Genomic DNA, 24518 nt, shown 5'->3' on the forward strand with positions numbered 1-24518 from the left:
TATGTTCTAAAGGATTGTTTCTATATGCTTAATATACAAGTATATTCACGGTACGCGCATAATAGTAGTTATATACATTTTCCACTGTGTAATTAACCACTACACTATCATGCGCTTGTCCTTGTTCCCCTTTTTTTCTCATATATATTTATATATAATTTACTTATTTGCAAACATATGGCAAGCCACCAAGGTGTCTCTGTATTGATGGTCCTAACGCTGCATGATAAATGTATGACCCAAAGTGTATTTTCTTATGCTGCATACCATATACTGTAACTTTCTCTTTACTAACCCCTTAGAAAGCTCCACAAAACAATGCGCACACGTCCTATAGAGCCTTGACTGTAAATAAGGTTTTGGTAATTTCAAACAAGACATTCCGCTCAGTCAAGATAACTACCCTCTAACTTCCTTTGTCACAGAAGATGGAAGTTCCTTATACAATAAAATTAGAGATATGGTAATACTTACCTTTGTTAACTTTCTTTCTTTGAATTCCATAGGGTCCACAGGGATACCATGGGGGGAGGGGGTGTTTGTGTAGGTGGTGGACAAGGACCGGGCACAAAACAGTTAAGCTTTCAACTACAATGATGCACCGGTCCTTCCCCCCCTTAAACCCCACCCCTGAGTCTGAGGTAAATCAGTTAACAAGCCCAAGGCAGGAGGAGGAGAAGAGAGAAGGAAGACTGGTACACAGAAGAATCACACTCACATATCAAAGAGACGGGAAATCGGTGACCAGGAAACCCAGCCCAGAGAAGCCAGGGGAGTCAGGGCGGGTGCCCTGTGGACCCTATGGACTTTGAAGAGAGAGAGAGTTAACAAAAGGTAAGTTTTACCATAACTAATTTTCTTCTGCAGGGTCGATAGAGATCCACAGGGATACTATGGGGATGTCCCATAGCAGTATTCAAGGGTGGGGACGCTCCTGAGCTGAGAGGAGTATCCTGCATCCAAAGGAAGCATCCTGAGAGGCAAAGGTATCGAAGGCAGAAAACCACATGGCCGCCAAAGCTGTTCAGCTGAGGCACCACGGCATGCTGTCCACGAGGGTCCCACAGAGCGAATGGAATGAGCAGGAACGGTAGTGGGCACAGGAAGGCAGTCAGGACTAGTTCGAAGAACAGCCCTGTCCTGATGAAAGATCAGAAATGGGAGTGACAGGAAAGTCCTCATAAATCTGACACCCTACGGGCAGACGCAAGAGCCAGAAGAGAGTCTTCGCTGTGAGCCACTTGAGTTCCACAGATTCCAGGGGTTCAAACGGAGGGCCCTGAAGGGCCTGGAGAACCACTGACAAATCCCATGGCGCCATTGGAGCAATTCTGTGCTGGAACCAGATGGAGAGAGCAGAGATATGCACTTTCAACGAGGCCAGGCGGAGTCCAAGGTCCAATTCTGCTTGAAGGAAGTCTAGGACTCTAGAGACCCAAAAAATTTGAGGATCAAAACTTCTGGTAGCACACCATTGGAAGTATGTGTGCCACACTCTGTGATAGATCCGGGCAGAGGTCGGCTTATGTGCTCTGAGCATAGTCTGGACCTCCGAGCTAGAAAATCCTTTGGACCTTAGGAGGGATATCTCAAGAGCCACGCTGTTAAAGACAGACAGGCCAGGTCCGGATGTAGACATGGACCTTGAATCAATAGGTCCGTACGTTGAGGAAGTAGGAGAGGAGCGTCTATGGAAAGGCTGTGAAGATCGGCGTACCAATGTCGTCTGGGCCAGGCCGGAGCCACCAGCAGGACAATGCCTCTGTCTTGCTTGCACTTCTGAAAGACTTGAGGAAGAAGGGAGACTGGAGGGAATAGGCATGCCAGATAGAAGGTCCACTTCACCAACAAGGCATCTACGAAGGCAGGTTCGGCGTCCCTTGTCTGGACCCGTACACTGGCAGCTTGCGATTGTGTCAGGAGGCCATGAGGTCCATCTCTGGCAGGCCCCACTTGTTGCCCAGGTGCCGGTGATAGCGTTGCACGTGTTTCCGGTTCCTGCATCGTGTTGGTCGACTTTCCAGTACCTCAGTCTGTCTGTCTCCAGCGTCCAGGCTGCTAGTTTCATCTTGGCGGCACTCCAGCGTCCTGCCGCTTGCGTCATCCTGGTGGCACAAGTCGCACTCCAGCCACATTTACCGCTAGTGTCAACCCGGTGATATTAGCCAAACTTCAGCGTCCTGCCACTTGTCTCAACTCGGCGGCACAGGCGCACTCCAGCAACATCTACCACTAGTGTCAACCCGGTGACATTAGCCGCACTCCAGCGTCCTGCAGCTTGTGTCTACTCGGGGGCACAGGTCGCACTCCAGCGACATCAACCGCTAGTGTCAACCCAGTGACATTAGAACGCTGGAGTGCGGCCACCACTTGTGTCCTCTCAGCGGCACTAGCTGCACCACGGCATCAATTTCTATAGCCAGTGGCTGCATCTTCCACCAGCCCCCAAGGCTGCTCCATTATCCAGCATCTGCTACCAGCCCTAAAGGTTGCTACATTAATCAGCATCTGCTACCAGTCCTCTAGGCTGCTACCCAGCTCAGTGGTTGCATCTTCTACCAACCCCCAAGGCTGCTACATTATCCAGCATCTGCTACCAGCCCTCAAGGCCTCTTCCCACCCCAGTAGATGCATCTTCTACCAGCCCTCAAGGCTGCTACACTATCCAGTATCTGGATATGCTACCAGCCCTCAAGGCTGCTCCATTATCCAGTATCTGCTACCAGCGCAGTGGCTGCATCTTCTCTCAGCCCTCAAGGATGCTACATGGCCCAGTGGCCGCACCGTTCCCCAAGGTGTACCCCAACCATAAGGCCTTAGACTATTTGTTCTATCCTCGTAGGACTGGTGACACTGGGATCTGATCCGATGGGGCAACCCGTTCCAACTGGAGAGGATTAGGTGTTGCAGAGGCCTGGAATGGAACTGAGTGTAATCCACCATGTAGAAGGTGGATACCATGGATCCCAGAATCTGCAAGCTGAGTGAACGGGGACTCAGCGACTGCTGAGTAAACTGCGCACTCGTTGTTGAAGTGTGGAGATCTTGAGAATTCATAAAGAGCTCACAGGTGGACCATCCTTTGTGAAGGGTTCAAGGAGGACTTTGTCCAGTTGATTAACTAGCCATGTCTTTGTAGGAAGGCAATGGTTATCTGAAGATGACATTGAAGAACCTCTGGAGCATGCTAAGAGCAAGAGGTCGTCCAGGTATGGTAGCAGCCTGACTCCCTGACAACACAGGTGGGCTGCCATGACCACCATAATTTTGGTAAATACCCGTGGAGCTGTAGAAAGTCCAAAGGGCAGAGCCTGAAATTGGAACAGTTGCTGTAGTACAGCAAACGAAAGATATTTCTGGTGAGAGGGCATTATAGGTACATGTAGGTAAGCGTCCTGAATATCCAGAGATACCATAAAGTCCCCCGGCTCCATAGCTAGATGAATTTGTTCAGGGATTTGAGGTTGAGGATAGGCCGATAAGACCCATTTAGTTTCTGCACCAGAAACCGGGTAGAACAATAACCGTTCCCTCGATACGATAGCGGAACGGATATTATTACCCCCGCTTGCAGCAATGACTGAATGGCGTTCTGGATAAGCAGGGCCTTGTTCTGGTCTAGTGGAGGGCCTGTGTAGAAAAACTGATGGGGTGGCCATTTTATGAATGAGAGGGCGCTCCAGTGAGAGACCACTTCTTGTACCCAAGCGTCTGTGGTGGTTTGACACCAGAACTGGGCAAATTGAAGAAGTCGGCCTCTTACTCTGGTGTCCCCCAGGGGGAGGCCAGCCCTCGTCAGGCTGACGATTTGTGTTCAGATTGGAAGCAGGACGTTGGGTGGCCCCGGTCTGCTTGGTCCTGGGCTTGGCGGCCCTTGTGGAAGCAGATTGCCAAGGAAAGGAATGGCCCTTAGGCTTTCCCAGGGACAAAAGGACCTAAAGGACGTTGTCCGAGACTTTGCAGTAGCTGTTGAGGGCAGAAAAGCAGTTTTTGATGATGCCAAAGTGGCTACAATCTTGTCTAGATCTGTGCTAAACAGAATCATTACGTTACAGCGGGGAGATCCTAAGGTCTTCTTAGAGTCTGAATCCGCCTTCCATGGCCGTAGGCAAAGAGTGCGATGGGCAGACACTGATGTAGCCGATGCGCTAGAGGCCAGGAGACTAGCATCCAAGGTCGCTTCTCTGCATCTTTTATGTGAGCAGAAGCTGCATCTCATGTTAGCTATATAAGACATCTGATCCTTAGAAGCTCCTCGGGAGAAAGACTCTTCTAGAGCATCTGCCCAGCTCTCAATTGCTTTCGCCACCCAGGCAATAGCCATGGTTGGGCGAGCAATGACTCCTGAAAGGCCAGTTTCAATCTTTCTATCCGTAGGGTTCGTTACTGAGGAAGCTGTAGGGATAGGTAATGTGGAGCTTTTACTCAATCGCGTAATATGGGAATCTACTGCTGGGGGAGCCTCCCATTTTGCATAATGAGCTGCAGGAAAAGGGTAACAATAGGTCAGGCGTTTTTGGAGCTGAAACCTCTTACTAGGCATCTGCCAAGCCTCTGCCATGTGTTCGGCTAGCTGATCAGAGAGAGGAAACTCTGCTGAAGCCACTTTTTGTTGTTTAAATAGTGGGTGCTTTGATTTGGGGGCGGGCTCATCATCTTCTATTTGGAGGATAGATCCGCCAGCTCACACCAAAGCAGGTATATTAATTTTACATTGATGCTCACCTTCCCCTGAGGGAGACTTAGTATCAGAGATCATCAGCGATGATAACTTAGATTCTGAAAGTTGCGTGAACTGTGAAGACAACACAGTACGCTTGGTAGGTATTCTGGGCAGGGGCTTTTCACCTTGCAACATATTTTGAAAGGCTGTAGAGCAGGGGTCTTCAACCTTGGCCCTCCAGCTGCTGTGGAACTACACATCCCAGCATGCACTGACATCTTTTTGATATAACAGCATGCTAAAACTATGGCAGTGTATGCTGGGATGTGTAGTTCCATAGCAGCTGGAGGGCCAAGGTTGAAGACCCCTGCTGTAGAGGAAACTGCCAGGCTCTGTACAGAAGTAGAGAGGACATCTACCCATGGAGGTACCGGTACTGCCTGTACATGTTGAGGCAACCCCATAGGGGGAATTACTGCTGGGACTGTCAGGCGGTCCGCAATAGTAGCTAGCACCTGAGTCAGGGACGCCCAAGGAGACTCCTGGGCAAGGGCAGAAGATGTACCTGGTGTAATATAACACTTTGTACATAGTCCGTCCTGGACAACATCCTCCTCATTCAATCTTGCTGCACAGGATTTGCATGAGAGCAATGTAGGTGCAGTCACTTGCTTGCTACTTTTGTCTTTGTTAGACATAGTCGCAGAGTATACACCAATAAGCGACTGAATACATCAAATACAAATGGGTATGCAAACGCTATTATGCGACACAATACACCAAATACAAATAGGTATGCAGACGCTATTATGTGAGTGTATACAAATGGGTATGCAGTATAGTGATCCTGTCTATGCTTAAATAAGCTGCAGGAGAGCGCAGCACAAAACATGGTACTGTGTAGAGTGCAACCAAACAGTATTAGTTATTATTACCAGTTATTTACAGCGCACACATATTACCCAGCGCTTTACAGAGAATATTTGGCCATTCACATCAATCCCAGCCCCAGTGGAGTTTACAATCTATATTCCCTACCACATGCTCACATACACACACGGGATAATTTTTGTTACCCAATTAACCTACCGTATATTTTTGGAGTGTGGGAGAAAACCGGAGCACCTGGAAGAAACCCTCGCAAGCACAGGGAGAATATACAAACTCTACACAGTTAGGCCCATAGTGGGAATCAAACCCACAACCTCAGTGCTGTGTGGCAGTAATGCTAACCATTACACCGTCTGTGCTGCCCAGTATGTGACAGCCTTCACATTTATAAGTAATAGTGAAGTATAGTAATCCCTGAATACACCGGTATGATAGAGTTATAGTGAGAGGAAAGGGAAAGGCATAGGCTGACAGATTTGAAACATAATACAGACAGCGTTAGCAAAATTCACATACTATGCAAAAAAACACCAACTGCAAAATGGCGCTACATTCAACTAATCAGACGCAATGTCTGGTACGCTATAGCGCTACATAACCTGACTGCTGGGAGAGGAATGTAGGGGGACCGGACCCAGCGTTTTCCAGAGAGCTGTGGCTGAGCCTGCAGAAAATGGCCGCCGGAGACCTCTGAGGGGGCGGGGTTTGAGGAGAGCAGCTCAAAGCATCCAGACCGCGGTGGAATGGCGCCTTGAGCTGGGGGAGGGGCTGCTGTAATATGGAAAGCTGACCTCCCTGGCTGATTTTGACCACCAGGACGCTGGATTCCAGCACCATATGTACTCTGGTGGTCTAGTGGATCACGTGGTCGAGGCCGGTGCTCACTCAGCACCTCCGATCTGTCCCCTGAGGTAAGACTGCCCAGCTACGGGCTACCACAAGCGGTAACCTGCCTTACCTGTCGCCTGCATCCGAGTTGCAGTCTGGGGTCCTCTGCGGGGCCGGCTAGCAAGGAGCCCTGCCGAAAGTACCAAGCGATGCTATGGAGTTGCGGTGCCAGTGGCAGCACAGACATCCTGAGGACAGTCTGATGCTGCGCACTCCATAATAAAGATAAATAAAATTTGAAATAAAAAATAAAGCTTTAAGGCAGCCCACTGTTATAAAAGGTGACCCGAGCTCCTGCTGGACACCAAGCAAACGGATATTCCTCAGGCTCAGAGGCTGGGTTTAGGGGGGAGGGACTGTTGCATTCTGGCAGTTGAAAGCTTAACTGTTTGGTGTCCGGCCCTTATCCACCACCTATACCGGCCCCCCCATGGTATTCCTGTGGATCCCTATGGACCCTGAAGAAAATATTCTTGAAACGCATTCCTTGAAGTGTATAGTCTATAGCAGTGGTTCTCAAACTCTGTCCTCAGGACCCCACAGTCACGCACAGTGCATTAAATATAACATGTTAAAAACATTATATATACATTTACAGTACTTGGCGCCTAGCGCTAACAGTCCATAGGAAAATGGCATTGCGGCATGAGGGATTAACTCCATTGCTGTAGCCGCCATCTTGATGTGGGCTGGGTCTCTGGCCACAACCCTCTCTCTTCCGCTAATACTCTGTCTCTTCACCCCTCCTTTATCTTGCTCTTTCCCCGGCTATCGCTGCTATTCTTTGTTTTCCTATCCTCCCCCTCTCACTTTTTTTTTTTCAGTCAGGGCCGGTCTTCAGTTCTAGCAGAAAGTAAGTGCCTACTGTGCGCACTGTACATGTCTCTGCATTGGTTTGCGCATATGTGCCTGGACTGGGTTTTTCAACTGTTATGGAGGGCTTATGTAATAATTTTGCATATGTAAGAGGGGTGCTAAGTGTGTGTGTGGTAGTTTTCTCTTTAATAAAACTTGGTGGGAGGAGCAGCGTGCACGTGCCAACATTATAGCATAATGTTTTGTCGGCACTTGATGTTATAAAGATTACCCTTAGCATTATGGTGTAAAACTATTATACAAATATGTTACAATCCACTGTATTAGATTGTTTCTACACCTGTTAGAAAGTAATGGCCGTGTTGTGAGGGCAAATCTGTGCAAAACCTAATGTTGGTTTAATGCAATCATAAATAAATAACTGCTACCCATTACAATATGTACATACATATCCTGTGTGTGAAATCCTGAATGTGACCGTTTCGTATGGTATGCAATCTAAATATTAGGCATAGTAATGGTTTAACATATTCTAAGACACCGGTGCAAGATACATTTTGTGGACGGTAGTTTGTTAGATTATTCTAGAATGTTATGGAACATATTAAGGTGATAATCAATGATTTAATCATTAACCTTATTTCTGCAATAGTAGCCACAGTAAAAGAAAATTAAAACATTAATCTAATTAATTTATTATTCCTAATTCTCATGAATGTATTAGACAACACAGTCGCAATCACAAGATGCGTGTCATCTAATGGCCTACAGAGCATCTGTAGAAGGCTGCAAAGCCAGTTTAAGAGAAGGGGAAGGGTGAGCACAGGGGCCATGTGTCCTGGGACCGCCAGACTATTAAGTTACAGCTGCAGGGCTGAAGCAGGTCAGAGAGGGAAGGGAAGGAGACCTAGTAGGGGTCAGGGTAACATGGCACTGCAGTCTTGTTCCTGCAGGCACCATGAGAAATAGGAGGGGAGAGTAGCTGCAGCAGTGCTCCTTTGCCTGTAAGGTGAGAGGTGGAGGGACACTATATTGTGTGACCCTGTAGGTGTGTCAGGTCCTCCCTGTACCTTGCTGTGTGACTGTGTGTATGGGTGACCCTATATGTGTGTGTAAGACCCTCCTGTGTATACCTGTGTGACTTTTTTTTTTTTTTTAGACATGTCTATGCAAGATGTCCTGCAAACTTGTCTAAGGGAAAGGGGTCATCTTTAAAATGTGTATTGTGATCGAGATTAGCTAGCTTTTGGCCAGTATGAGTCTTTTGCACTGTAATGGTGCATACACACGGTTAGATTTTTCTTCAGATCTGAACGATAACTATTTAAAAAATCGTTTAATCCTTCATATCTGAAGGAAAATCTGACATGCCTGAACGATGGACGATGCGCGTTCCCGATGGTCAGATAACGATATCTGACATCTGATGTGTTTGCAGTCAGACTTGGACAATTCCATTCATTTTAATGCAGTCAAAAATCGTTCAAATCTTTGGTAAAATCGTTCATTTGACAGATCTGAACGTGTGTATGCTCCATAAGACAGAGATGGTGGACATAACTCCTATAATACTTTCATTTTCAACAAAACTACAAAAGATATAGAAGTTTAAAATGTTGCCATTTTTTTCTAAATTTGATTTATTTACATAATGCTTCAGCAAATAGAACGTGCCCCACCTGCAGGTCTATGCTGCCAGATAAAAATACTGTTGTGTCTGATCTAACTTTTGAAGTGACCTAGCTGCACGGGAAAGATGCTCTTGATACTTTCAGACTGGAAATTCAGACTACAGACACATTCTTCAGTGACATTGAATAAAGTGCCAACTGTAATACCACCCACCTCAAATAGCCCTTAGTATTTCCCAAAGGACTGGTTAAAAATACAATGAAGGCAAATCAAAAGTTCATACTTTATTTTAGGTGGTAACCAGAATTACAGTCCAACAAAATATGTAACAATTGAGAACATTTATGATGAACTGTTATTCTTTTCATTAACGACATATTAGAACACATACATCCATCTGCTGCCATCATTACCTTGCCTGACCCAGACTACTCCCTATCACAAAGGACAAAACATAGCCCCCTCTTCTTGGTCGTTTCCGAACATGTTAACAGCTGAGATACAAACATTAACACTTTATTAAGAGGAATTTTAATGTTGTTACAAAACTCTAGACAATGCACAATGTGACACTTAACTGATAAAAAGAGACAACATATTTTGTATTTCCCAGCTTTTAGTGTGTATTTTTTTTTAAATGTTTTAAATAAACTTTATAGGCTACTAAATAATAATACTAGTGAAAACAATATAACATTTAGGGTGGAACATACTACACATCAAATTTTGGTTACGGTACATACATATCGGGTACATCCTGGTGTTAACCCCCTTCTGGCAGACCCCAGGGACCTGCCACCACCATAATAGCACCCACTGTATTCTGCATCCCCGGTGCTAGCCATTGGGGAGCCGCTTACCTGTTCCTTGTTCCAGCCGCTCCCAGTGCTTGTGCAGGAGGCGGCCAGTAACACTGACCCACCCGCCAGTGAGCAGGCCGCCGGACCAGGAGGATGGAGCGGTCTGTTGGAGCATGTGTAACGTTGCCCGCTGACAGCCCAAATGCAAAAAATAAATAAGTTAAATCTGTGCCCATGTCCTTGGGTACCAAAGAAACACTGGCTTCCCAGGGCTGGGGGCAGGTATAGGGGAGGATGAGCGTGTGCTGCTGTCCAAGAAGTTAACTCTTTGGTGCCCAGGACTCCTGCAGCCACACTATACCTATGGTCTCCAGTTGCCCACCACTGACTAAGGAAAAATATTGTTACTACAGATTTATGCTTGTCCACTATGTGCTCTGGTAATTATTTTACATGCCATTTAACATTTGCTGGTTTGTCAGTAAAGGTAATTAAAGCTGAAACATATCTGCAGCTTTATAGCATTTGGGGATATAGTTACCCCAAATCTCTGCATCTTTGAGTGCTGGATTTAAATGTGCAAAATGAAAACATGCAAAACAAACCTGATTTTGTTTGTATTACTTACAGAGAATTGGTGGTTTGAAGAAATGTTTTGTAAGTATGCCCCCCAATGTCATTTGTCTGTTTTCACACAAATTATGATACAGATGAGAATGTCTGTGGAAGTAGGTGATGTGGCTCTTGGTGTGTATGTATGTTTGCATCATCTGATAATAAGAGTGGAATTAAATGAGATACTGTAGTTGAGTGTGGGCTAAGGGCCTGATTCAGCTTTGGGAATAGAGTAAGATATAGCACGTAACTGATCATCTTAGTAAAACCATGCTGCACTGCAGGGGAGACACAATTAAAATGTACAGAGATTTAGATTTGGGAGGGGTGTCCAAACTCACATCTAAATTGCAATTTAAAAATAAAGCTGTGCAGTATTTGCGGGCTACATGCAAAAGCAGCCTGTCTTTACCCTGCATGCAAAATAAAATGTATGTATTTGCACCTGTTGCATTGCAACATGGTTTGTCCTGGTTCAGTTACTTGCTATGGGGTCTATTTACTAAGCAGTGTTAGGAGACAGAGTGAAAAGTAATAAGAAAGTGATAAGGTGCCAGCCAATCAGCTCCCAACTGTCATCTCACAGGTGTTTGAAAAATGACAGTTGGGAGCTGATTGGCTGGCACCTTATCACTTTCCACTCTGTCTCCTAACACTGCTTAGAAAATAGACCCCTATATCTTACTCTAAACCTAAAGTTGAATCAGGCCTTAAGTGTTCTACACCTACACAAAAAACAGAATGTCGCTTTGCAGAATGAGATCTATAAATGAGGCAAAAGAAAAAGCCAACAGTTTTTGTTAGCGGGAGGGGGCAGAATTGGACTTTTGTTACATCCTTTATAAATTTGTATGATAGTATGACAGAACAGTTTTCTAAAATAAAAAATAAATAAAAAAGGATTCCAGGGTGGGCCTATAGATAATAAGCAGGACATTGAAGTGAAGATTTCGCTGTTTTCACCATATGCCTTTTCCTAGGAACTCTGCAAGAGCTGAAGGGGAGCGTTTTTAACGAGCAGCATGAAAAAAATTAAGAGTTATGGCAAAACTTACCTTTGTTAACGCTCTTTCTTCGAAGGCCATAGGGTCCACAGGGATACCTTGGGGTTTAAGTGGAGATTAGGACCAGACACCAGACAGTTAAAGGTGACTCCCAGAATGCACTTGTCCTTCCCCCTATACCCCACCCCTAAGAGAGAAGCCCTTCAGTTAGTCAGCAAGCCAATGGCAGGATAAGGACATAAGACACACTTTCACACATGGGAGACAGATTCTGTATGTCGAAGAACCAATGACGTCTGGGCTAAGCCGGAGCCACCAGTATTACTGTTCCGCCTTCCTACTTGAATTTCCTGAGAACTCTTGGAAGCAGGGAATTTGGAGGAAAGAGATACGCCAACTTGAAGACCCATCTTACTGCCAGTGCATCCACGAGGGCTGCTGATGGGTCTCTGGACCTGGCCCCGTATCTGGGGACCTTGTGGTTGTGGTGTGACGCCATGAGATCTATCTCTGGTAGACCCCATTTGTTTATCAGTAGCTGAAACACTCCTGAATGGAGAGACCCCTCTTTCTGGCATGCATGTCCTGGCGACTTAGAAAGTCTGCTTCCCAATTGAGTACTCCAGGAATGAATATTGCCGAGATGGCCGGAAGATGACGTTCTGCCCAAATGAGAACCTTTGTCACTTCCTTCTTGGCAGCATAACTCCTTGTGCCACCCTGATTGAGGTAGGCCACTGTAGTCGCGTTGTCGGACTCGATCTGGAGCAGGTCCTGTGCCCTGACAAGTGCTTTGTATACTGCTCGCAGTTCAAGAATGTTTATTAGCAGACTACTTTCTTGATTTGTCCATCTACCCTGGAAGGTGTGATGACCTTGTCACTGCCCCCCATCCGCAAAGACTGGCGTCCGTGGTGAGAAATTGACCGGAGAGTTTCCATGCAGAATTTGGGAACATGGATAAACCTGTTGAGGGTTTTTATATTAAATATAGGGTGATATGCCCCATTCGGCTTCTGGACTAGAAATAGATTTGCGTGATAACCCCTTCCTTGTTGGGACACAGGAACTGGGACTATTACCCCTGCCTGTAGCAGGGAATGAATGGCTTCCTGAAAAGTCAAGGCCTTGTCCACATCTGATGGGGGCTTTGTGGCAAAAAAAACTTCTGACGGGGGTGTCTCTTGAAAGTGAGGGCATACCCCCGAGAGACCACTTCTCGGACCCAAGCATCTGTAGTTGTTTGATGCCAATAATCCGCGAACTGAAGAAGTCGGACCCCCACCCTGGGATCCCCCAGGAAGAGGCCCGCTCCATCAGGCCGAGGGCTTGGGTTCTGGCTTAGATGCTGAACGTCTTGCATTAGTCGTTTTGACTTACGAAAACTAGTCGGCCTAGAAGAAGTCTGTACCTTACCTCTTCCCTGAGGACGGAAGGACTGAAAAGAAACCTGCTTAGCTCTACTATTTGACTTAGATGGCAGACCTGCTATCTTTGAAGCCGCCAGAGTAGAAATTAGGTTATCCAACTCTGCTCCAAAAAGTACCTTTCCTTGAAAAGTTAAAACTTCCAGCATTCTCTTTGATCCTGTATCAGCTTTCCAAGATCTTAACCAAAGGGCCCTGCGTGCTACTATGGATGCTGCTGATGCCTTAGAAGCTCAAATTCCAGCATCCACTGCAGCTCCTCCCAGATAGGAAGTTTCTTCCCGTATGTGGGAGATATTCATCATCTGTTCTCTGGTAGCATTTGGTAGAGAATTTTCTAATGTCTCAATCCATTCTTCAACAGCCATTGCTACCCAGGCTCCAGCTACAGCTGGATGGGTAACAGCTCCAGATGATGAGAATATTGCCTTAAGACAGGCTTCAATCTTTTTATCTGTGGAATAACTCAAAGAAGATGCTGATGAAGAAAGCAAGGTAGCATTTTCGATTAAATACGTTACATGAGCATTCGCAGTAGGAGGTACCTCCCACATAAAACACATACAGAAGGTGGGAACGGATACAATGATTTTATCCTCCCTTCTAGGGACTGCGTATGGGTCGGGAGAGGAGCTGCCTGGGGGAGCAACTACCTCCCCTAAGCTGCATTAACCAGCTGGGTACGCTGGCCTCGTGGCAGCAGATTGCGTCTGCTGCCAATCCTCGGCGTCAGATGATAGGGCCCCGGCTGGTTTAGCAAGGATGCGGACAATCTCTGGTCCTTACAGCAGCGGCTTCTGGTACGTCTCGGACACCAGAAGCAAGGACTGCCGTGCACGATTCCCCGTAAGTGAGGAATTGCCTTACATGACATCTCTGAGCATCCGGTGCAGTCCAGGTCGCAGCCTCGCTGCTAGCTAAGCTCAGCCATGACCTGCCGAAATCACCAGCACAATTACTGATGTTGCGGCCTGGTGGAGATAGATGGAGTCGCAGTACATGCGTCTTAATACAGACACCTGGTACTGCCAATTCAAGAAAAAATTTAAATAAAAGTTTAGGACTGCTCTAAGCAGTCCCCCTGTTACAAAGGTGCGTCTGAGTCCTGCCGTACCAAAACAAACTGAAGTCTTATGGCTAGGGGCGGGGTGTATATACAGGAGGACCCAGGGCTTTCTGTGAGCCAAAGCTTTAACGGTTTGGTGCCTGGTCTTCCAACCAGAATATCCCCATGGTATCCCTGTGGATCCCTATGGACCCCGAAGAAGAAAAACTTTTTTTCTGCATATCACTGTATACTGCATTCAAGCACTGTGACTCCTTGGGCCGCAGCTCTTTGTGTATACTGTATACAAGCACTGCGACTCCTTGGGCTGTAGCCCTCTGTGTATGCAAACACTGACATCTTGGGCCGCAGCCCCCTGTGTATACAAGCACAGTGACTCCTTGGGCAGTAGCCAGGGCCGGATTAAGGGCCACTTGGGTCTGGGGCTGAAAATGTTCAAGCCGCCTACTTTGAGAAGGAAAGGAGCTGTGCGGATGTGGCCAGAGCCATATGTGTGTACATACCCTACGCTATGAGCCACAAAAATGCATTATTTTGTGAGAAAACTAGTAATTAAATTTAATACTTAAGATTTATGGCAAACTGTTGCCAACTAGGCAGCTGGTCCTCATCATGCTGCCATGATGATGGGCCTATTTTTATGTGGAGGCCTGGAGCTGTAGCTCCACCCGCCCCATTGTTCATCTGGCCCAGGCCGTAGCCCTCTGTGTATCCAAGCACTGTTACTCCTTGGACCGTAGCCCTTTGTGTATACAAGTACTGTGACACTTCTGGCCATACCCCACTGGGTGGGTGGAGGACCCAAGGACAATTCTATCTTGCACTCTTTTTCATTTCTGTCACTGCTGTGTGGCAATGTTTCATAGATGTGCTTTAAACTGCAGTGCTGTGCGGCTGCTCTATCGCTTCGTAACAGCCAGCTCACTACAGCCTTTGGCCAATAATGGTGAAAACAATATTGTGAGCTGTAAGGTGGTCTAAATTGACTGTAAATGACTAGAAATTAATACTCTAGGAACAAAAAAAGCCAAGATTATGTGATTTTAGCTTTTTTTGTCAATTTTTGTAAAAAATCCAAAACCAGTCAAGGCGGTTTGGCAAATCCAAAGCTGGATGATGAATCAAGAGTCAAATCCAAATCCAGCAAAAATGGTCCGGCACACGTCTCTAGCTGTAATAGCTGTGGGTACCCCATGATGGGAGGCAGCATGAGGAGCTGATAAGCGGTCCACTAGCTGCTTCATAAGGACGGGATGTAGTCAGCAAGCCGACTGTCTAAATACCTACCACCGGCTTCCCGACTCTCTAATCTAATCTAATCCCGGCGTGGTACTAATGACAACTCGCCACCTGTCATTATCCATACGCCAGAAGACCGACGCCCGGCATACCGAACGAAGGTAAGCCGTCGCGGACAGCCACGGGGGGGGGGGGGGGATTAGGGGAGGGTTAGGTTTTAGGGCTCCCGGGGGGGACTTAGGGTTAGGCACCGGGGAAGGGGGATTTAGGCACTTAGGGGGGGTTTAGGGTTAGGTACTTAGGGGGGAGGTTAGGGTTAGGCACCCCTAAAGGAGGGTTAGGGTAGAACATACTTACCTTTTGACGATCAGGATGCCGGGCTGCAGCTGTCGGGATTTGAACCGCCGGCCGCACCTACTACACCCAGGAGGACACCCAGGGTGGCTCCTGGACAGAGGCTGGTAAGTTGGAACTTATGAGTAGATTTATAACAATTAGCACACAACCATCCTGAAATCCTGAGAGGGCAAGCCCGCAAAACAGGTTTTGCACGTAACCAGCAGAGCAGCCTCGGGCCTCCTGTTTATCCTTGCCATTAGAAAACATAGAAATAGCCAGCAAGTAGTACACAATAAGTGTATAGCTAATAATGCAATGTGACCCCCTTCATAAATACAAGTAAATGTGAAGTAATAATGAACTCCAACGCACCTGGAAGTTGAGGGTTTAAGAAAGAGCAGCAGGGATAGATATAACGGACAGACAGAAAGTTTAAGGCAGTATAACACAACAACAGAGCTAGCACAAGTCACATACAATGCATATAAATATACTTATAATGGGCACTAAATCAACTACTCAAGCCTCAAATGGCTGGTAAGATTTCTGCACTGTATAACCTGGCCCCAGGGAGAGGTGTACAGAGAGAATGGACCCGAAACTCCTGAGACCTGTAGCTTCAGAAAAGCCATTATTAATGGCTGCTGAGCGTCTCATATAGGGAGGTGGGTGAGGTGAAGGAGCAGCTCAGAGGCAGGAAACCTCTTATGAGGGATTGCACTCTGGGCTGGGGGAGGGGTTGCCAGGGGAGAGCTTACATCCCCACTTCTGCATGAACAGCTGGGTGCCGCTAGCCTCTAACATGGTCCCCGACGCCAGCATTTAACTGCCCCGGTGGTCTAGTGGGGGAGCGGACGAACCAGTCACCCCACTGCAGTGTCCTACTGCAGGTCTCCATCGCCCGAGGTGAGGACTGCACAATACGCAAGCGGGGAATTGCCTTACCTGTACTTCTCCGTCTGCCCAGCTGCAGTCCTGGGTCCCCAGCGGAGTGGCTAGCAGAGCCCCGCTGGCGCCTGCCGTAAGCATCACTCACCAAGTTGTGGCAACGGCGAAGGTAGCTAGAGCAGCCGCACAGGCGCACCATAAGGACGCCTTGCTACTTGCTCATAATAATAATAAAAAAAACCCTCAAAAATAAAGCTTGGAACTGCCTAAGCAGTCCCACAGTTCTAAAGGTCCGACCATTCCTTTCCAGCATCAAATGAAAAACTGTATGCCTATGGCTGGGGGCGGGGTATATATTGAGAAGGCCCGGGGCATCCTTGGAGCTAAAGCTTTAACTATTTGGTGCCAGGATGACTCCAACCACACACACCCATTGGTATCCCCTATGGACCCTGAAGAAGAAAATAAGAAATTGCAGTTTAGCGATCAGTGTAAATGACTAGATGCCGTGGCATGTGCATGGCATCTATTCACAGTGAGGGGAGGGCTTTGGGGCAGCCCAGCTTCTCTGTAAGTGCTGGGCATGCCCCTTAGAGTGGCAAACAAGGGAAGTGACAAGAGAGAAAGAAAGAGAGAAAGAGAAAGAAAGAAAGGAGAAAGAGAAAGAAACAAAGAAAGAGAGAGAGAGAGAGAAAGAGAGAAAGAAAGAGAGAGAGAAAGAAAGAGAGAGAGAAAGAAAGAGAGAGAGAAAGAAAGAGAGAAAGAAAGAGAGAAAGAAAGAGAAAGAAAGAGAAAGAAAGAGAGAAAGCCAAAAACAAAAATAAGGGCCCTGATTCAGACCCACTCGCGAGCGGCTGTCCGCTCGCAAGTGGGTCGATGTTCTGCACTGAGCATGCGCACGACGGAGGGAGCTCCGTCGTGCGCATGCGCCAGACGCGACGAGCGAAGTAAAGTCCTTCGCTCGTTGTGTCTGATCAAAGGGGGCGTGCTGTCGATGTTGATTGACAGCACGCCCCCTTTGGTGAGCGTGCCGGGGGCGTGCCTCCCCGACGGGGGCGTTCCCACGGGAACGCCTCCCGTCAGAAGCCGGCCCACTGACATCACTAGTGATGTCAGTGGGAGTGATTTTGGCTCTGATAGAGCCCAAATCACTCCGGAGCTTGCGGTTGAAAACCTCAACCGCAGGCTCCGGCTCGCAGTTTCGATGGTCGCGATGGACACGACCATCGCGGCCATCAAAATGCACGCTCGTATAGGCTGTGGGTGGTGACCCACAGCTATACGAGCATCCAGGAGGACGCTCCATTTTTATGGAGGGCGGCCCTCATTCAGAGCGTGCGCTCTGCTCAGAGCGTGCGCTCTGCTCAGAGCGTACGGCTCTGAATGAGGGCCAAGGTCTTCAGGGATACAAAAGATAGAAGGGATTGAAGGACGTGCCAGACGTTGAAAAACATTCAGAAAGGCAGCTGGTGAACTAGCAGAGCACAGTGTTGAGAGGTCAAGGAGGATTAGTATGGAGAAGTGACCCATGGACATATAACTGCGAGTCACGATTTGGGAAGAGAGAGAGAAGAGAGAGAGAAGAAGAGAAGAGAAGAAGAGAGAGAGAAGAAGAGAGAGAGAAGAAGAGAGAGAGAAGAAGCGAGAAGAGTGAAGAGAAAAGAGAGAAGAGAGAGGCACATATACCTCACAGGCTGCATTCTAATAATAGCCCAACATGTATTTAGGTTCTTTGGCCCTTTCATGTTTCAGTAAAATGACAGTTACTCAAACACAACCTTTTAAACAACTTTAGTTGAAGCACTCATTACTCACACCATCTCTCATAATTGATTGGGTATTCACAAACTAGGTACAGTATGCTTTTTAAAAAAACCTGTGTAATCTAATAGATATTAAAATGTTACACAAAAAAACTGCTTCAAATAAGAAAACTTGATCTTTATTTTTAGAGGACATAATTATATAAAACAGACATAAATAAAAAATATAAATCTTCACACAAACCAACATATACAAATATAAAAACAAAGGACTATATACACAGTAAAATAAAAATAAATATTTAAAATGTATTCTGTAGCACAAGCAAAATTAAGTTTGTATGGTTATAAATATAACTGTTAAAGTCTAAGAATCTTACATTTCACTTTATCAGTTAAAACTATTTAAATTAGGCAAAGGACTGTCAAAGCCACTGTCTTGTTGTGGGGATGTAAAATCCAGCAATAATTTCCGTGAAGGTAGTTGGCAGCCTCGACCTACATCAGAGTATGGCTTCAACTCAACAGCTGGAGGCGGGTGGCTTGTGATTTTACTAGAATGCTGTGCACCAAGAGTTTGATCCCTTCGCTTTGCGATGTGAGCTGAGTGATTCTGACCTTCATATTTGCTGCCAAATGTATCATGACCTTCCTCAACAAAAGAAAATAAACCTGCTGCTAATAAATTCCCTGGAACATTCGGATTGTGAGATTGCGCTTTAGTGCTGGTTAAAGAAATTTGTACAGCCTGTGTTGGAATCAGACTTTTGTCACTAGCACAAGTCCAATCATTGCTTCCATTTTCATCCCGCTCAGGAGCTTCTTGGAGCGCAATTTGCCTGTCTGATCTGATCTTTGGCTGATGATGGCAGTTATAATCTTTTAGGCCATGTAAAAAAGATGGCTCATCTTGGTTCTCAAAGGTTACCTGAATAGAGGCTGCACAATTGATAGAATGGGCTTCTAGAGGCGAACTCCTAGGCCGACCTGCAAGTTCAAATCTATTGTCGGCACAGCCCATTCTCAGCTGCTTTGACACATTGTGTTTAAGGCCTGGGTCATCTTCAACCTTATTGAATTTGCCATCATCAAGTTTCTCTTTCATATGCTTCCTGATGAGCTCATTGAGTGTCTTCTGCTCTGTGTTTGGAACCGTAGCTCTGTCACCTGCATGATTTTGAGAATTCTTCATTGATTTATTTGTGTCCGTTTCATCTTTACTGACTTTTGAAGCTAATTAAAGAAGATACTAAAACATTAAAAAAAACAAACACACACAGAACAAACAGGGCTCAATCCAATTGCCTGTGATGATCTCACGGGTGCGAGTCATCACGACAACAGCCGCACTTGATAACAGCCTGAACTTGCACAAAAGTGCTCGTAGCCCCCTAGGGCTCAGAGCAAAATTGGGCTAATTCGGGCTCGGAGCAGGCTGCAAGTGGTACGATGCGGTGCCGTTGCCGGCACTTTAGAGCCGTGGCAACGACAATTCGTACCCTTCGCAAACAACTGGATTGATCAAGTAGTTTGATAAAGCTAACACCCAAGTTCCAATTTGTCCCAGTCTACTAGAGTATTTTGCCAACAGTGAGGTTGTGATTAGGAGTCCTGCATGATTTTTGTAAAGGTTCAATAAACACATTTATTTGACAAAAGTAAATTGGTAGAGAAGATAAAATTATCAATAAACATTTTTTTTATGAAAAGAAGCCATACATACCTGCTCGTAAGTTTCTGTTCTGAGATTTTTGCGAGATGGGAGTTTCCAAAACTTTAGCCATAGTGGCAAGTTTGCTTGCAGCATTCATTATTTTCTTTTCAGCTCTATGAAAAAAAAAAAAAGGAACAAAATATAAATACTGTGCATAATAAATGATAGGCACATTGAAAGTGGTTTCCAAAGTGCATCAACCTAAAGAATTTAGAACAATGAAAGCCACATACACTGTGGCCGGTTGCTTCAGTCCAATGACACCGATGCATATCCAGAATAAATGAGGTAGTAAGATCGTGCTTCCAACCAGCACGCAATGCTCTAATAAATGAGCTTTAAATGTAAACTTTGTGGAATTGATGCCAAAAATAATAAAAAAAGTAAAAGATTTTGTACTGTGATTTCCAGGGTGGTGCAAATAAAGATTTATCACAGGGAAAAAAAAAAAAAAGTATGTGGACTTGGAAAATAAGAGAAATTTTCTGGAAGAAAAATATATTGCCAGTCGCTCCTTGGCTGACCAGGTGGAGTGTTTGGTTGTCCATAAAGAATTGTCAGACTTTTTACTGAACAAATCGAAGCGCAGGCTTCTTTTCTCCCATGATCATTATATTCAGACGGAATGGGCCAGTAGGTATATGGCTTACTTGGCCAGAGCTGAATTTGCTTCCTTCACTGTGCACAGACTGATTGACTGGACGGATGATATACCACTACACCTTGTATTGCAGCAGCTTTCCATACCTATTTTTAATGGGTCTACGCTTCCCAGGCTCACAAATTCTTTCTTATTTACTAGTAAGGCTACAGGGGTTGACAGCTTCCCCATTGAATTGTATAAAATTCATTTGGATTTTTTTTGTCCTAAAAGTCCTTAAGATTTTTGAAGCCTTACTGGATGCTAGATCCCTCTCACCCCTTTATGCCTGAGGCTTTAATAGTAGTGCTTTAGAAATCTGATCAGGACCTGCCATCCCAGACTGTTACCGCCAAATTTTGTGCTGTACACAATATTAAAATCCTGGCTATGCACCTAAATAAGGTTGCTCTTGAGATAATCCACCCTGCTAAAATGGGCAAGCCAACAACTATTAATTTATGGCGGTTATACACATTTTCAAATTGTTCCGGTGGGGTTGGACAGTGCAGTGATCCTATCTCTGGATGCAACCAATGTGTTTGATTCTGTGTAATGCCCGTTTTTGTTGGGCAGTTCTTGCTAGGTTCGGGGTGGGTACAGGGTTCCTAGGCTGGCTCCAATTGTTGTATTCTTGGCCAGCCACCAAGATACATGAAAATGATTTTGTTTCCAATTCCCTTTCCCTCTGTAGGTGTACTAGGCAGGGATGACCACTCTCTCCACCCCTATTCGCCATTGCCACAGAGCTGCTTAACTGCGCAATTTATGTCTCTTCCTCAATTGATTGAGGAAGACGGATGGTTGCTGTTTGGGAGGAAAATATTGTGTTGTATACGAATGACATGTTCTTATTCTTGCCTGGAATGGAGCATTCCTTGCTAGTGCATTCGGCAATAGTGGATATATATATATATATGGCTTCTTTTCGTGGGTGAAGATCATTTGGGAAAAGTCATCGGTTTTCTCGGTTCTTCTTAGTTTCTCATTGCCGCTCTTGTTACTTTCGCCTGAAGTGGTGTACCCAATTTAAGTATTTGGGTATCCAGATCACTTAAACACTCAGACTGAGGGCCTAATTCAGACCCGCTCGTGAGCGCTCGCAAACGGGTCGATGTTGGCCCAGTGCGCATGTGCACGATGGACCCGGCTATGTCGTGAGCATGCGCGAGACCCGGATAGCGACGGTATTGGTCTCGTACCAAAGGGGGCGTGCTGTCGATGGTGAGTGACAGCACGCCGCCTTTGGTGGGCGTGCCGGGGGCGTGGCTGTCCAGATGGAGGCGTTCCTATGGGAACGCCTACCGTCTGGGGCCGGCCCCACTGACATTACAAGTGATGTCAGTGGGAGTGCCTTCGGCTCTGATAGAGCCGAAAGCACTGCAGGGCTTGTGGCAACGAGACCCTACCACAAGGGTCTCGACGCAAGCCCGATGGTCTTGACAATTGCGACCATCTTTTTGGCTGCTCGCTATAGCTGTGGGTGGTCACCGACAGCTATGCGAGCGGCCAGGAGGCCGCTCTAAGAAAAAAAAAAAGAGAAGGATGGCCCTGATTCAGAGCGAGCGCTCTGTCAGAAGGTCCGGCTCTGAATCAGGGCCTGTGTCCCCCTTAATTTACAGCTCCATCTGGATTACCACAAGTCACATGCTTGGCAAAAAATGCCTTAACCTGTTACGGGCAGGGTGGACCTTGTTAAAATGTTAAGAGAACCTTATGAATTTTATATGAATCTCCAAGCTAGTCATCACTGAATCCTGGACTTACCCTTCAGACACCACTTCTCCCGTTGCACTCTCCTTTATTGGCCTTGCGTTCTCTCATACACTTGCCCTGGGGGTCGGCATGATGGTGATGTAAGGGCCCTTCTATCCCTCTCCTGCTCCTTCCAACTCATACTTCCAGAACCGTCCTTTCATTCTCTTTCTTTGAAATTCATGTTATTTACCTCTGCCAACATGTCATCGATCGTCCTCCTGGCCCTATCTCCAATTTCTTTGACAACATGATTTCCCTACTCACCCCCTTCCTTTCTTCAAACCTTTGTTCCCTAATCTTAGGTAACTTCAATATCCCTATCGATTTCCCCACTGCCTCTAAACTTCTCCTCACATCATCATTTGGAATTTCTCATTAAACCTCCTCACCCCTCCCATCTGGTCTTCACTCACTGTGATATCATCTTCTTCTTTCTTTTAACTTATCCTTCATTCCTTCTCCACCTTGGCCTCCCAAGGCAACTATCAAGCGTAACCTTGAGGCTATTGACATTATGTCCCCCTGATTGACTCACTTCTCCGCCAAATGTCGCTCTCTCCTTCCCTGACCACGCTGTTCCCCTATGCAAAATGTCTCCATTACTTCTGTTGCTCTAGCGGTCACCACTCACTTTCGCAGAGCCAAACCACAAACCCAGCATTCTAAATGCACCAGATATCTACAAATGTGCTCCAATGCAGACTTCCTCCATTCCAAATATATGCTTTTAAACTACAATGCTGCCCTTTCCCTCTCTCTTATTTCAAGACCTGTATCTCCTTCCCAGTCTTCCAACCCCCCTCATCTTTGCCACTTTCAACTCCCTCCTCTGCTGCCCCCTCCTAGCCTCCCCTCCTCACTCTCTGCCCTTGTCTTCGCCACCCACTTTGCATCTAAAATTGAATCCATCTGTCAGAACATCTAATCCCACCAGATCAGTGTCATCAGTTCCATCCTCTTCGTTCTCAGCTTGCCTCTCCCCATCCATTTTACCAACTATGACATCTTTCTCCCCAGTATCTACAAATTAAGGCATGGTCCTATCCATGGCATGCCTCCTTCTACCTCCCTCTTTGACCCTAAACCCTCCTGCCTCCTCCACACCCTCTCTCCCATCTCTTCAATTTTTCCCTCTGCATTCAAAAACATGTCTCCTTCGTTCTTAAAAAACCCACCCTTGACCTGACAATTTCACTATCTACCATCCAATCTCTCTCCTCCCCTTTGCCTCTAAACTCCTTGAGCGGACTGTCTACAATTGCCTCACTGCCTTTATTTCCTCCCACTCCCTGCTTGACCCACTTCAATCTGGCTTTCGTCCTCTTCACCCCCACAGAAACGGTCCTCATTAAAGCTAGCATTAACCTACTTGCTACCAAATCCAAGGGCCACTACTCTCTACTGCCTTCGACAAGGGACTACACTCTCCTCCTGCAAATCCTTCACTCCCTCATTCTGCGTAATAGTGCCTTCTCCTGGCTGTTCTTCTACCTCTCTTACAATTCTTTCTCTGTCTGCTATCATGATTCCACTTCTCCCCCATTTCCACTACCAGTAGGTGTCCTCCAAGGTTCTGTTCTTGGACCTCTTCTATTCTGCCTTTATATATCCTCTTTAGGTAAAGCTCATCAGCTCCTTTGGACTCCAATATTATCTCTATGCTGATGACACTCAGCTCTACCTCTCCTCCCCTGACCTTTCTCCCTCTCTCCTCACTCGTTTCTCCAGCTGTCACTCTGCTATTTCCTCCTGGATGTACCAGCACTTTCTTCAACTTCACAGGTCTTCCTTACTTCTGCTCTTAACTCTGTTCCTCTGGTGATCTCTACTCACCCTTGCAGATCCACACCTCAACCCTGGCATTCCAAATGCACCAGATACCTGCAAAAGTGTTCACGAACCGATGTGCGACATTGGAGGAAATCGCACTCTAAGGCAGAATTGCTCCATCTCAAATTTATATTCTCATTGTCAAACTCCCAGTCCTCAAACCCCCGGCATCTCTCTGCCAATTTCAACTCCCTCCTCTGTCCACCCCCTCCTCGTTTTCTGCCCTTGACTGTCACCTACTTTACATCTAAAATTGATTCCATACGTCAGGACATCATATCTCACCAGACCCTCAGCATTCCACCCCCTCCTATCCCAGACCACCCCTCCATGTCCATCTTACCAACTCGGACATCCTTTTTCCTGTATCTGGGGAGGAAGTCATGGCCCTCATCCGCCCCCTGCCCCCCCGGCACCTGCTCCGCTACCTCTCTCCTACTGCCTGTTCCCATCTTGTCCACCTCCACAACCTCTCCCTCACACTTGGCACTGTCCCTTTTGCATACAAACATCGCCTTGTCTCCCCCATACTTAACAAATCTACC

General features: G+C 46.4%; 1 protein-coding gene across 5 annotated transcripts in view; it reads right to left on the reverse strand.

The window, feature by feature from the left end:
• Positions 1 to 18269: 18269 nt before the first annotated feature.
• Positions 18270 to 24518, reverse strand: part of CEP152 (centrosomal protein 152) — a 131686-nt gene continuing 125437 nt past the window's right edge. For 4 of the 5 annotated variants that reach the window (XM_088472797.1, XM_088472794.1, XM_088472795.1 and 1 more), the window contains exons 27-28: positions 19755 to 19858; positions 18270 to 19264 (exon numbers count right to left, since the gene is read on the reverse strand). In XM_088472797.1, the coding sequence (XP_088328923.1) occupies positions 18423 to 19264; positions 19755 to 19858 (946 nt within the window). In that variant the 3' untranslated portion in view covers positions 18270 to 18422. The remainder of the gene's footprint in view (positions 19265 to 19754; positions 19859 to 24518) is intronic. The other variant, XM_088472798.1, reaches the window with a different exon arrangement.

This window comes from Taudactylus pleione, unplaced genomic scaffold (genome assembly GCF_031769625.1).
Source record: "Taudactylus pleione unplaced genomic scaffold, aTauple2 ptg000129l, whole genome shotgun sequence".
In the NCBI taxonomy this organism is placed as follows: Eukaryota; Metazoa; Chordata; class Amphibia; order Anura; family Myobatrachidae; genus Taudactylus; species Taudactylus pleione.